Here is a 14,317-nt window from a genome sequence, read left to right on the forward strand (position 1 = left end):
ATATTCGAATTTCTATCGTCTGTAACAAAACTACTTTTAAAAAACTAGGACCAATTAAACGATGAAGTTTGAATCTAGTTGATAAAAATAAATTGAGAAGGATCGTAACCGTACATCTTTATTACCCTGGTACAAAGTAAAGAAACAATATTATGTCCCTTGGCGGGGTCACAAATAAATCACATATAAGAAAGAATTTAGAATGCCCTGCCAGACCCCATAATGGGTCTCGCCGAACCTAAGTATTATGAAAAGTTTACCGCGGCGCCGGGCTACTGAGAAATATCAATTTTGTAAACTTAAAGATTTTATTCAGAGACGCGTTGGTAACGGAGCCTGCCGAGGCACGCGCGCGAATTTAAAAATATGGTAATGTATGACCTCATTTAAGGAAAAGCGGGACGTTGCGTGTCGCGCGGCGTAACGGCAGTAGTGGATTCGGTATGCGGCTGGCCAAACTCGCGCGAAATTAACAAATTAAATACCTTTTTGTAATAGAAGCATTGTGTACCAAAGCGCTTAGGGCTTGGTCATAGTGAAAGCGCGCACGCTGAAAGGGCTCGGGAGAATCAAGTATAGGTTTTAACATGTCAGTGGAGTTGCAACATGCGATAGAGTCTAAAGAATTCATTTTAAATAAACTTTAGAACACGTATATATAACTAGAGTTCAAAAAGTACTTTTTTCCAGATATGCTGACGGTTTAGTCCGTTATTTTAAAGACCAAATTTTAAACCCGAAATATTAAATTGAAATTTCATTATCTTAATAAACGTCTAAAAATCTTTTCTGTCATTTGCAATTGGTAAGTACTTTTTAAATATTATACTAGCTCTCAGTGCGAAATAAGTGGGCTACATGACCATTCGCTATTTTTAAACGTATTTTATAAAAAGTAAATAAACTAAAATATGCATATTAGCGATTTTGACACAACTTTCAGAAAGTGCCGCGACTCAAAAGAGATTGTGAGCGTGACTTGTTTTTTTTTTATTTATTTCGTTTACAATAAACTATACACAGCTACGTCTAATTACAATCAAAATAAGAATAGTAAGTAACTGTGAAATCTAAAGCTACATACATACAACATTTCCAGATTACCGTGAACAGTAAATAAGACCTTTATTCCCCTCCAATGTATTCACTACTTATACGTCTACAATTTTTTTGTTTATAATATATAAGTTCCTTGTTGTATGGGGAACAATATTAGATTTATTACTTTAATAAGAGATTTTTAAGTGTTTGTAGTGCCCTTCTTACACCTAAATACTCCATGAGCGCGTTATCTGTTATGTCCTTTAATATTTAATGCAGTACCTAAGCCTACAGTATGATTTCAAAAGTTGAAAATTGAAATCGATATTATTATGAATCTTCGGATTTCTTAAAATGTTATAGCAAAACTTAAGACTGCCATATTTCATTCATTTACAAGAACATTGTTAGTTACGATAAACATTCTTTATTTATATCTACTAGCAATAAATCGCTAAACCACGACTGAATTTAAGTTTCAATTAGCGTTTACTAAATCCGCACAACGGATAGGAAGTTTATAGTAACGGTATATTCCCTAAGGGTATATAGGTATATGGTAAAAAAAAAACACAAAAATATCATACCGATAACTACATACACATACAAATAACTCCTCTTAAATTGAATAAAAAAATATGCTTATTCGATGAATTATAACAGTCATGTACTTATTTGTTAGTTGAAAAAATAAGTTTTGGTAAAAATATCGGATAATTGCAAGTTGGACTCGCACACCAAGGGTTTCGTAATTATTTTCAGGTAAGGTATCTAATAACGATCTATCTAAGTACACATGTTTAAATTTGACAAATTTAACCTTGCCGCTTCATCCTTAAACACGGTTATTGCATCAACCACGAATAGTAAATAATAGTAACTTGGCTGTTATTTATTATAATACACTTTTTTTTTTATTAATGTAGGTACATATTCACGATTTCCATATGATTTCTTTTACATGTGCTATAAGAAATTGCTTCTTGCCAAATTTCATGATTCTGTGTCAAAGGGAAGGTCCTTATAGGTTTTGATTCTAAAGCCATCCCCACTGAAATCGCAAAGTATGCGCCATAAACAGTCATATCTTCAGAACGCATGTTTAATTTTTTCCTAGCTGAGAGAGACCATAGATCCGAGTATTTGATAGATTTGATATCATCAGTCAATCAATCAAATCTCTACGCGATCCGGAGAAAAAAGAACTAAATTAACAGACGAACAACCAAGTGATCCTATAAGGGTTCTTTTTGAGCTACGGAACCCCAAATAATTATATTCGACTTACTACATTATCTATATACGACTAAACAAAATTATAAGTGCTTACATTAATTCTTCCCTTTAACTCGTGGCACCTCGACACGCCTGCACTGCATTAACAAACTGATCCTTGATATTTTTATACACAGACGATAATTAGAGACGAATAAGGCAAGGTTAAGTACGTAATATCATGTGGTGAGAACATTTTGATACCAGGCCCTATATAAAACATTACGACACACACGATACGACAATTCGTGAAAAGCCTGCAAAATGAGCGCTGGTGCGTTCGTTTTTTCTTTTTTTCTTTCCGGCAGCGGTGAGTGGCTCTTTAAATATTTATCGTATAAGCTACGCGTGACCTATATTTAAAAAATGTATTGTTTTTTTTTTATATTCTTTATAATTTGAATAATCTGTACTTTGAGTAAACACTGTTTTATTTGCTTTGTTACAGTCAAATTAATATTGGCAGGATATGCTGCATCATCTATCAATGTGCCTCTATTAAATTATAATGCCAATTGGGCTAATCTAAGTATCGAAAGAGACGATAATATTCCTCCGGAGTATCTCCATCTGTTTCTTCATCATTTGAGCGAGGCGCCGTCAGGTAAGTGTTTAATTATCTATTAAGTCTGTATTTATTTATGATGTTGTTAGGTGTTTAAATACAGATCAGCCATTTTATTGTAACAAAAAATAAATAAAAACAAACATTAGTTTTTTCTTGTTACTATTTGCATTTTTTCTTCATTTGGCCAAAAATAACACAGAGATAATTGAAACCGTGTAAAGAACATTTCCTCTTTATGAATAGGTATTTATTATAATATTTCATTAGGATTCCTATTTCGCGTTATACCGTATCAAAAAGGAAAAGTATGTGCGTGTGTATGGACATATCAGTGAAAGTTGTTTGAATTCTTAAAAACTAGTAGACGCTCATGGACTTCGCGATGCTAAGCTAATTATTACTGCTATCATCAAATAACCCGTTATTCGGTTTTCTGTTTACCATAAATATTATTTCCTATGGCTCATATAGGCAAATCTGCTCGTTTTGTATACCTACCATAATAGTATGATGGAGATAGCTGCATTTATATAAATAGATGGAGTTTTCCTTGTTTATCCGTACTAGGAGAGATACTTTTCAACGTTTGCCTGATGTAGATGTGAGCAAATAAACATATTAAGGAGAAAGTCGTATAATAAATGTATTTTAAGTAATGCACTATTTATTTATTACAGTTTACGCCAACAATGATAACAGTGCGATGTTACGGTTTTTCTACGAGTGAGTACTAAAACATGTCACTTATTTAGGTTAAGATACTTTGAACAGGTAATACGTCACAAATAGCTTAGGCTATGTAGGTCTCAATGCTTCACTTAAGATTTATAATATGTTCGACTACTAAGTAAGAACCTATAGATAGAGCCTGATAGAAGCCATGTTTGATATTATCTCACGACGTGCATTTTTTCATGTGATATCGTAGCGTTTTCAGCGCTCACATTTGTTTGTAAATAGTTTCAATTGCTAGGTGTTTATTGCGCATTTTTAAGCGTTCTTAGCGTGTTAGCTCGTTGCAAACACGCTACATGATATACACATCATTTTGAAAATAAAATATAACATAGCAGGCTTTAAAAATGTGCAGAACTACACGGCGTTTAGAACATTACAGTATTTTACGATCCGATGTTCACTGTACTTATGAACTTTTATACAATATTACTATTTCTTTGGGTATGTGTTCGGCATTTTTATTGAATTTTAATATTTGTTTCAGCTCTATGAGTAACTATACGGAATTACCTTTATCGGAAGCGCATAAAATATTTTCTTACTCTTGGTATAATCCAGCTAAAACTACGGTCTTTTTCTCTCACGGATATACAGGTACCGTAATAATATTCATGTATACTACTTCAACTACTTGCTATTGCCTACATATTTTTTTACCTGGATTAATATATTCCCGGGATAAACAAATCGATTGGGTAATTCCTGAGATTAGCGGGTTCACACAAACAAGCTCTTTAGCTTTATTTATTAAAGTATAGGATGTTGTAATTAAAAAAATGACGTTTTAGGTCACCCTAAAGGACCTGCAGTGACAACGATAATGAATTATTATTTGAAGGAAGGACTGAGTAATGTCGTGCTGTTTAACTGGCAGCACATGGCCTCTATGATTTACCCTAGTTTTGTCAATTCGTACATGAACTGGGCCGCGCCGAATGCTATAAGGGTGAGTTAAAATCTCCATACACATGCCGAGGGCAAGGCTGGCTTTTCAATCACGACTTTTGTTCTTTTGGTTCTGGAAATTGATTTTAATAACTTTATGGTAGTACTGTGGCGAAAAATGATATGTTTTGTTCTTTAAGCCCCATGAATTAAGTATACCTACTTAATTTTTTAATTATATAAACTACCCATAAAATGTCTATTTCAATTTGAAGAACGAAACCTACTTGTTTCGGAAACATGAGCCCTAAAAGTAAAAAAAGAAATATAAATCTAGCCAAGATTGGTTTGATTTCGTTTCAAAGCAGTTCATTATTACGAATTGACTTAAACAGTTAGACGAAATAATTCGGTTGGGTCCCTGATTTTGTTGCTTTGATAAGATTAACTTTATTAGCTAGGAAACGAGTTTGCCAATACTCTGTTGAAATTGTCAGCGGCCGGACTCGATTTGGACAAAACACATCTGCTGGGACACTCTTTGGGCGCTCACATGTTTGGAGTGACCGGCAACAAAATACAAGAATTTGGAGTCAAGTTACCGTGGTAAGTGTTTTAGCATTCAGGTCATTAAAAAGTCTTCTTACGGATTGTACAAGAGGCACTGAATTATACCATACGACAATAAAAGTAATCTAGGTCTCCAATAAAACTAATATTTACTTTAAAATAATCCTTTCATCCCGGAATTAACCGAAAATCATAAAATCACATTGAAATCTGTTAAATGGTTACGGAGATCTAAATATCCAATTTTACCCGGTTTTTTCTGATGATTTTCCAAAATTATTCTTTCATACAAACCTTGTCCTAATACTTAATTAAAATCACAACATACAATGAATTAGCCAGTCTCAAGTTTTTTTATTTGTATGTATACGTAAATGTATGTATTCGTTTTCATAAATTGATATCCATAAAGACTCAAAAAGAAATGCAGATATCACGGATCTAGGTTAAAACACCCGTATTCAAGTCTAACGAAATCATAAATCATATTTTCTTCTCGAGCTCTAAGAATTAAGATGAATATAATGTCGATATTTAACCCAAATCCATACGTTGTGAAAACATTACCAATTCAGAATTCGTAGAATTCTCTAGAGATTTATTGTTACGGATGTAAATCATGGCTTTAGTTAGTTTAAGTAAAATTTAGATATTTTTTACAATTTAATATATTTTTTTAAATTGGCTTTTATTTCTCAGTACCGCCCACGCTTAAGTTCTCATAAGAGTAGCTCATAGCCCTCAGGGATAATGTTTATCATCAAAAAGAAAAATTATTTAGAATATCCGAATATAGATTCATAATCCAGGTATTAACGCTCAACTAAAATCAAACATGTTCTTAAATTTTATCACAGTCTAGCTATAAATCTTTTACAATAGTATAGACATAAGATAATGCAAACAACAAGGCATGTAGCACCTGATACATTCGTATAGTATAGTAGGTATCAGTGGTAAACGTGTTCGGAACACAAATAGAGAGAAGAAAAGTTCTAGCGAAGTCTTCTATGCCTTCTTGGTTTTCTACTTACTTTAAATTCCGCATAGAATTTACTTACAATGCTTTCCACTGTTTATTGTTAACAAGTAATGTAATTTAAACGTAACAACAAGTTAAAGCCGCAGTTTGAGTCTACAAAATTAATTTCTATGCCGTTCGTGCTTAGCGTCTAATTTAATTTCGTACGTATATATTGACTTACTTTTGTTATGGTTTTAAAAATGAGTAGGACGTCACGCTCGTGCTACTTTGTCGCTTCTAATGTTGCGAAATCCAGCCGTAGTGAATGTTTCGAAAAGCCGCTTATCGTTCCCGCAATTATAATAGTATAACTATATTCTAGCGATCCTAATGATACTTATGCGTATTAACATTTTATATTCGGAAAAAATTGATAATTGTAAATGAATCGTTTTATCTATATTGCATACTTGTGTTCATTTTTATGATTAAATATAGCTGATGTTTGACAGGATAACAGGATTGGACCCAGCTTCTGCAGGTTTTGACGTAAAACCGCCACACCTAAGGTTGCAACCGAATTCAGCTCTTTTTGTGTCAGTTATCCACTCCGATCCCAGTAGGTATGGGACTAAAAGGGAATTGGGAACGGTGGACTTCTGGCCCAATTACAGAAATAGGGGGCAAGTTCTACAAACCGGTTGCCCTCCTGGCAGTCATCAAAGATTTTCTAAAGAAGGTTTGTGTAATTACAAGTCACGGCTAGAAAATATAAAATATTACCTTCATTATCTAATTACTTTTGTATATGGTTGAATGTCAAGAAGCTTTAATTTCAACTTGTAATATAGAATGATACTTATTTCCATTTTAATTTTTAGACTTATGCAATCATAACCGATCCTGGCAATTTTTACTGGATGCTTTAAAATATCCAGGAACAATAATTGGTACTTACGCAAAGAATTTTAGAATCTGGAAAAACTATTCTAAAGACGAAAAGAATGCTGAAGTATTGGAGCTTGGGACTTTTAATCCAAATGCGTAAGTTCATAAATAGAGATTCTTTTAAAACAAATATTTCATGCTAGATTATAATTAATTATAACGTTTGGACAAATGTTGTTGTGTTGAAATTTCCTATTCTTCCCCTTTGGTTTCAATTCGCTCATCGTTGTTTTAGCCTATTGGGTATCCACGGGTGGGTGGGGCTCCTTTTCATTAACTGCCCACTTGCTTGACCAGGTGACAGTAAAGACGCGGTGAAAGCGACACGTTATGTAATACACGTTCATTTTTACATAGATATCAACGGACTGCTAGAACTTGTAACTACTAATCGGTTTTATCACTACAAATCGGTTTTGCCAGACTCCCGCCGTTGCTTTCTCTTCATTCGAAACACAGGGCAGAATTTTTTCCCAAAGATATCTCTTGAATGTTTAAAGAATAGGTCGCCGAATCTACGTTGAATATAGCTGCTTGAATATAGTTTAATCTCTTTTCAGAAAACCTGGAAATTATTATCTTATAACTGCTGGTGAATCCCCTTATGGACTTGGAAAAAACGGCTTGTAAACGTCAAAATGCGTGTAAATAATTGTACGTAATTTGTAAGATGTGGCTGTGATTATTGACATTGTATATAGGTAAGAGCTCGTGCCGTACTTAGTAGGTATACTTAATACGAACGAAAGTGTATTCTAATGCAGTTGTTTAAGGTGCTAAGAAAGTTTTCTAGATTAACGCTATAAATACGAGAGTCTAATAGTGCATTACAATTATGAATGAATTAATAATATATCATATTATAAGTTATTGTTAATACAAAGGCGTTGCTTCGCTCAGATTTTATAATTATAAATACACAAACCTCATTTAGTACAACGAATGAACAACATTACAAATTGGTAAGCATTTAAAGAAGTAACATTATTAATACACCAAAACTTAATACTTCCGAGTTTTATTTAACCAGCCCAATCCCATCCAATCGCAGTTTTACGAGGTTTCATAATCAATCAGTAATTACATTTTTCCATTAAAGAATCCCAAACAAATACAAAGTTTTCTCGTTACAAATTCTATCACGAGAGATAATGATTCGCTGGATATAATTATGCATTAATCATGCCGAACTTTATATTTTTGCACAAATCATTAAGGCACTTAAAAAGCAAATGGATTCCCCGATAGATTGAATGCCAAATGGATTTTTGCATTTTATGTAGACAGCTATTTGTATTCTATATTATTTTACTTTTTATTTGTTGGATTTCCTCCTCTGTGAGTATTCACATATTATTAATTAACTTTGTTTGAATTGCAATAACTGACTTTTCTAGAACAGGTGTTAGGGAACAACACATCTATACTTACCAAATCATTTTGACTATAATTCGAACGTATTCTACACAAAGTTATTCTGTCAAAATATTCGCTCATATTTCAATATGTTTAGAACACGATTAAAGTTAACGCACCGCTAAACACTGTCCAACCGCTTTTCCTAAGCCTGCATTAACCGTTTCTAAAACATGTAAATGTTCCGTAAGTTCTATCGAATTTTGGAAACTTATACCGTCCTATACATACACTATTGTACGATACATTATATACTAAAGACCATCAGTTTAATGTACAAATCCAATTTAACTTATGATTTAAGTATAAATTAGTGCCATCTTATTTTAATCATGCAAATTAAACACTTTTTTTGTAACAAAGGGTAGTTTAAATGTGAATAACGTGTATAATCGAATATGGGTAACTATCCTTTCATGTTCATTAGACAAGGGTCTGTCCTAGATAGGAAACGAATACACGGCTCTCGGGCTAATTACTAGAGCAAGTAACCAATCTGTAATATAAATTTTATTATAATACTAGCTGTTGCTCGTGGCTTCGCTTGCGTTTTAGACCTGTCCGTGTTAATCCAGGATAAGTTCGACCCGTGTGCCAAATTTCATCCAAATCCGTTTAGCTGTTTCTGCGTTTACTTTTAAAAACATCCTAACATATAAACACCCAAACATCAAGAACTTTACACAGTTTCGCTTTTATAATATTTGTAATATTCTATCTATAAAACTTTATCGTACTAAGTAAGTCGTTCATTTGTGTCAGTCCTTTTGTCCTCACACTATTTTTCCCGCAAACCTGACAACACGGGAAACGTTCGTTTACTTGCTCAGGGCCCTTATTCTGTATGATAGTGTAAACGCGTAACGCGGCCGTGTCATGTTATCTTCGAGAAATGTGCGTGAAATGGTATTCTGTAAGCCAAATGTCTATAGTCCTAAACATGATGCGTTGTGTTACGTGCTTGTTACGCACGGTTAAAATAACGTGCGAGATAGAGAATAAGGCCCCTGATTAAAAATATAACGGTGGTTTATTTAATCGTTTGTTATAACAACTACGGAACCCTTTACAAAGGAAGGTCCATATTTATTTTATTACGTAAATTGTTAATATTCGAAAAAGCATGTTATATTGTGATGGAAACTAGTAAACTTTATAGCGCAATGACGTAACCACGAAATGTGATAAATTCTGGAATCACGCTTGTGTTACACTGATTTCTTTTAATTTTGTCCTTGTCCGTGCAAATACAGCAAATATACTTATATACGTAGTAGTTTCCTCAAATAACAGCCGGAAAAGGCATTCTGATTTAAAACGAACCGGTCCATCACGACGAGGCATTCCCTTGGGCAGTGTCGAGCCAGCGGCCGTGCTGTATCCAACCGTGCTGTATAAATAAACCTTTCAAACTGGTTTTATGGAAAGGAATTTCTAAGGCTATGTGTCGTTCCTCGGGGATTTTGAAAGGCTGAAGAACTAAATGCGGCGCTTATGTTTTGATGTGTTTATGTAATCTGTAGTGTGTGGGAGAGCGATGGTAGTCTGTCCTGGAGATTATGTAGCATCCGCATTAAATACAATAATTTAAATTTTTTATACGCGATCATATAGTTCATAATAACTAAAATAATCTACTTGTTGCAAGAAAATTCATAAAAATCTATTTTATGTGATCTATACAAAAACAAAGTTATCAGGAGAATATATTAAAGTTATTATTAAAGTGTACGTTATTTTAGTCGGCCTGTATTTTAGGTGTACACTATACATATAACTCAACAATATTCACGGCTTTAACATAACATAATCTATATTCCACACCATAAGATAAATATGTGTATTTGGCAAAACATCAATATTAAACGAGGTCAAATTAATAGCCTAAAGAAGTAATATGAATATAAGCTTTAATTTTCTCTTAAATATCAAATAACTACCAAATGATTCCGATACTATATAATAAGAGTAATTACATCGCCTTGGATATAGGTCGAAGAGAAAATCAATAATAAAGATTGAATAACGATATTAAACGTATAAACAATTATCGCTAAGGAGACTTTTCCTAATACTTCATACGGCTTAAAGTCGGAAATATGAATGTTCGACATAATGTAGTAAAGTAATAGAAAAAATAGGGCTACAATGCGTCGTTTGCGACTTAGCAGTCATCATACGTTACATATCGTACACTGAAATCGGACAAAATGTACACACACACACACACACACTCAAACCTTTTATCACCGAAAGCGTAGACAGAGGCGCAACTGGTGCGTCCACTTTCTGCCGTGTAGGTTTACTCCACCCCATGATGATGTTAGGTGGCAAACCTATCGCCATATCGGGCACAAATTCCAGACTTCGGGTTGATACTGAGTAGAAAAGCCCAATATTACTTTGCCCGATCCGGGCTTCGAACCGGCGCGGAGGGGACCTCAGCACTGCACTGCGTAATATAACTACGCTACCGAGGCAATCAAAATATTATAATCATGGAAAAATAACTTTTATACGACAGACGCCATTTTAAACCATTCCGTAAGAAAAACGTTCCCGGAAGTTTTCCGAAATTTCTGTAATATGTTTCTGTAAAACTTTTTACAGAAATTTCGATTATTTTACCGTACTTCTTTGACGACAAACTATCTTTTACTTAAAATATAAATTGATTAAAAACCAAGGAATATGTTTCATTTAACGCACCGTTTTTAATGTAATTTTAAAAGTTCTCTTTTGATTCGGAAATTAAAATTAATCAACGTTGAATTTCACACATAGCTGGGACTCCTATCGTTTTACCTTGGTATTATAGAATTAAAACTACACTATTTCTTTATAACTAGGTGCAATTTCTTATCTGCAAAGAAGTTAACGTACGCAAAGCAGGCGAGCGCGTGTAGAGACGCACTGTTTTCGTATCGGATGAATAAACATGTATGTATGTATTGCTCTTTAAAGGTAAAGCGAGGTTTTCATCAGCATTAAAATTTACAGAAGTCGACTTCCGCAATTGATTTTTACTATGAGAACAGTCATGGCAAGCTGAGGTCTGCAAATTCAAGCTTGCAGGATTAACGGCAAGTCGCATGTGTACCGAACTATTGAAATTTTATAGCTAGTGTAAACGCATCTGAGTAGTTTAACTTAGCATTAGTTGTTATTTTTTTATAAAACATAATACTTAATTAGACGAACGAGCCGCTCTCCTGATGGTAAACGGGATGATCATTTATAAACAAAAATAACACCATGGACATATCCTTGAACATTGTCTTTTTACACTCAGCACGTGACGATTAAAATCATTACTTATTAACGTTTTATCGTAGCTTTTTTTTATTTATTTATTTATATGCCAACGCTTGTATACATCAATATTTTACAAAAAAGAAATGCCAATTACAAATCATCATAATGTAACAAAGCAATTATAGGTAAATACAGCAGGTATCAAATAATATTTTACTAGCTAATAATTATGTTAAGAATATAAAAAAGCATAGGAAGGTGACAGCAACTCTGATTAAGACTATGTAAGCCTGCGATTATGAGACAATATTACTAACAATTATTCGAAAAAATATCCTTAATTATTCGGCGGACCTTGTTGGGGGAGTCATTATTACCCACGAATTCACTATACTCGTTAAGTAACCTGCAAAACCTCGAAATAGTAGTTCTTTCCTGGAAGATAAGATATAGCTCAGAGAGCTCAACAAAAATACCTCCTTACCTAATTATTTATAACAGTTCACGGTCGAAGACAATGTTTATTTTTCTGCTGTTCTTATCCATCCCAGCTTTCCGGGAATTCCTAGATCTTGAAACTCTATCGAAAATTTCGTCGAAATATATCTCCCGTAAGTAATACGGCTGAAAGGCGTAACCATGATCATTACGTAATATAGTCAAATAGTATTTATCACATACAACATAGTTTGATTACTTATAACTGTAAAGACATTAGTAACAACGAAATATTTATCGATCGACCGAAACATAACTATCTATTCGAATTGCGAACTATGGAGGTATGAAGTGAATACATTCAATACTTATAAAGTTGAATAATATTCCTTGCATGCAACAAAACTTGCACGGGTTCTACCGTTCGCAACCTACACTTTGAGCTGCATAAGTTATGAAAATATAGGGTGCAAGGGATAATTTACTAAGTCTTTAATTACCGGTGTCGCCCGCTTGAACCACAGTCTAGGTATAAACACCTATTAGAATGTCGTTTGAATAGGAATTGCATTCAAATGTATTTACGTCTATAAAAAATATTTAAGCCTGATATTGATTTTAGATAAAGAAATGGTCATCATGTTCTTTCCTTCATTCATTTAATTCTGACTGTGTATTAATTACTCTTCATACATACTCTGTCCGCAAAATATAGTAGTCCATGGCGAATATTAAAATATAATTGTTATCGATTTTTACGTAAAGCTGAAATTATGTATATTTTTATGTGGGGAGTCAATCCGATTCTAAACATTTTGAATATTCTAAAAATACCAGAAAGCCAAATAAGGCTAAAAACGTGGCGCGGCTTATCCGCATTTGGCCCGGAAAAAAAGTTTGAAGGCTTTAATTTAGCTGGTTGTTAATTCGTGCGCGACCGATTCAAAGGCTCTGTCGGCTATTATTAAAAGCGTAAATTGTCAAACAGATGTAGCGAACGACTCGGCTATGTGTCGCCCGCTTTAAAACGCATTGAAAATTGCCGAATCTATAGATTTTTTGTCTGGCCAGAACTGTGTAGGCACATCACGCACAACATTCATGAACAAACAATACGCGGGGATGATCTGCTCGTTTAGAATTAATAGTTTCAAATAGTAATTATAATATATCATTCTTGATATAAATATTTTTTATTTTATTAAATACTTAAAATTATAATACAAAATTAATTATATTAACATATCATTTCAAACGAAGGCTTGTATAAATACTGGAACATCAAATAACATCACATACTCTACGGTATAGCTTTTATTAATTTTGTGTTAATCTTGGTTTACGATAAAGTATTTCAATTTGTGATTTAATTGCTTAATATAAAGCTCTTTCATTAATTTAGTGAATTTTTTCCATCGAAATATAATTCCACTCTTACTCGAATTCAAACGTAGTGGATTTTCAGTGCTTCATTGAATTCAATTTATTTAAATACTAGCTTCCGCTCGCAGCTTCGCCCGCGTGGATTTCGGACTTCAAAAATGGAGCCGGTCGCGAACGTTCGAGAATGTTCGTTTTACGAAGCTACTCGCTAGGTGATTCGCTATCCTCTAGGTGCCAAGCAAGCCGCCTGCCTGTGCGTTCGCGACCTTATATATATATACAAAAATAATCCTTATAGCATGATTCAGTATTCACTCATGATGGCTTATTATTAGCGTATTTCATGTATAACTTTGGTGTTTCTATACCGATTTCTATGATTATTTTTTATGGAATATTTAATAATGTTAACTTTTTAATTAGGGATGACTGAGAGTGTTATAAACGTAAGAGTAGACAAATATAATGAGAGAGCTTCGAACTGCTAAGCTATCGGGAGTTACACGTGTTATTGTGAGTCAACCATAAAAGATAGACATATACTGTCGTGGGATATTTTTTACATAATATTAAGGAGAACATTTCCGTCATACATGATTTCTGTGTAGCTTTAACCGTTAAGGTTGCACACGCGACGGAAGCTTTAAAAACGGAGTAACTTCTCCCGTTTTCCCAACATTTCCCTTCACTGCTCTGTTCCTATTAATTGTAGCGTGATGAAAAGTATACTATAACCAGCACAGGAGTATGACAAATAATTGTACCAAGTTTCGTTAAAATCCGTCGAGTAGTTTTTGTTTCTATAACGGTTATACAGACAGACAGACAGACAGACA

The 14,317-nt window shown here is 33.7% G+C and overlaps 1 protein-coding gene across 2 annotated transcripts; it reads left to right on the forward strand.

Annotated features, from left to right (window-relative positions):
• The first annotated feature begins 208 nt into the window (after positions 1-208).
• On the forward strand, positions 209-7,995 carry LOC115449349 (phospholipase A1). 2 transcript variants are annotated; one of them, XM_030177128.2, is made up of 11 exons: positions 209-589; positions 691-805; positions 2,454-2,626; positions 2,765-2,920; positions 3,562-3,607; positions 4,107-4,216; positions 4,411-4,568; positions 4,965-5,113; positions 6,554-6,780; positions 6,923-7,085; positions 7,550-7,995. In XM_030177128.2, exons 3-11 carry the CDS (start codon positions 2,581-2,583, stop codon positions 7,617-7,619), a joined length of 1,125 nt encoding a protein of 374 aa, XP_030032988.1. In that variant the 5' UTR covers positions 209-589; positions 691-805; positions 2,454-2,580; the 3' UTR covers positions 7,620-7,995. The 2 variants fall into 2 exon arrangements, with proteins under 2 accessions (XP_030032988.1, XP_037298473.1); XM_037442576.1 differs by having other exon boundaries at positions 209-805.
• The last annotated feature ends 6,322 nt before the right edge of the window (positions 7,996-14,317 follow it).

This window comes from Manduca sexta, chromosome 24 (assembly GCF_014839805.1).
Source record: "Manduca sexta isolate Smith_Timp_Sample1 chromosome 24, JHU_Msex_v1.0, whole genome shotgun sequence".
Classification (NCBI taxonomy): Eukaryota; Metazoa; Arthropoda; class Insecta; order Lepidoptera; family Sphingidae; genus Manduca; species Manduca sexta.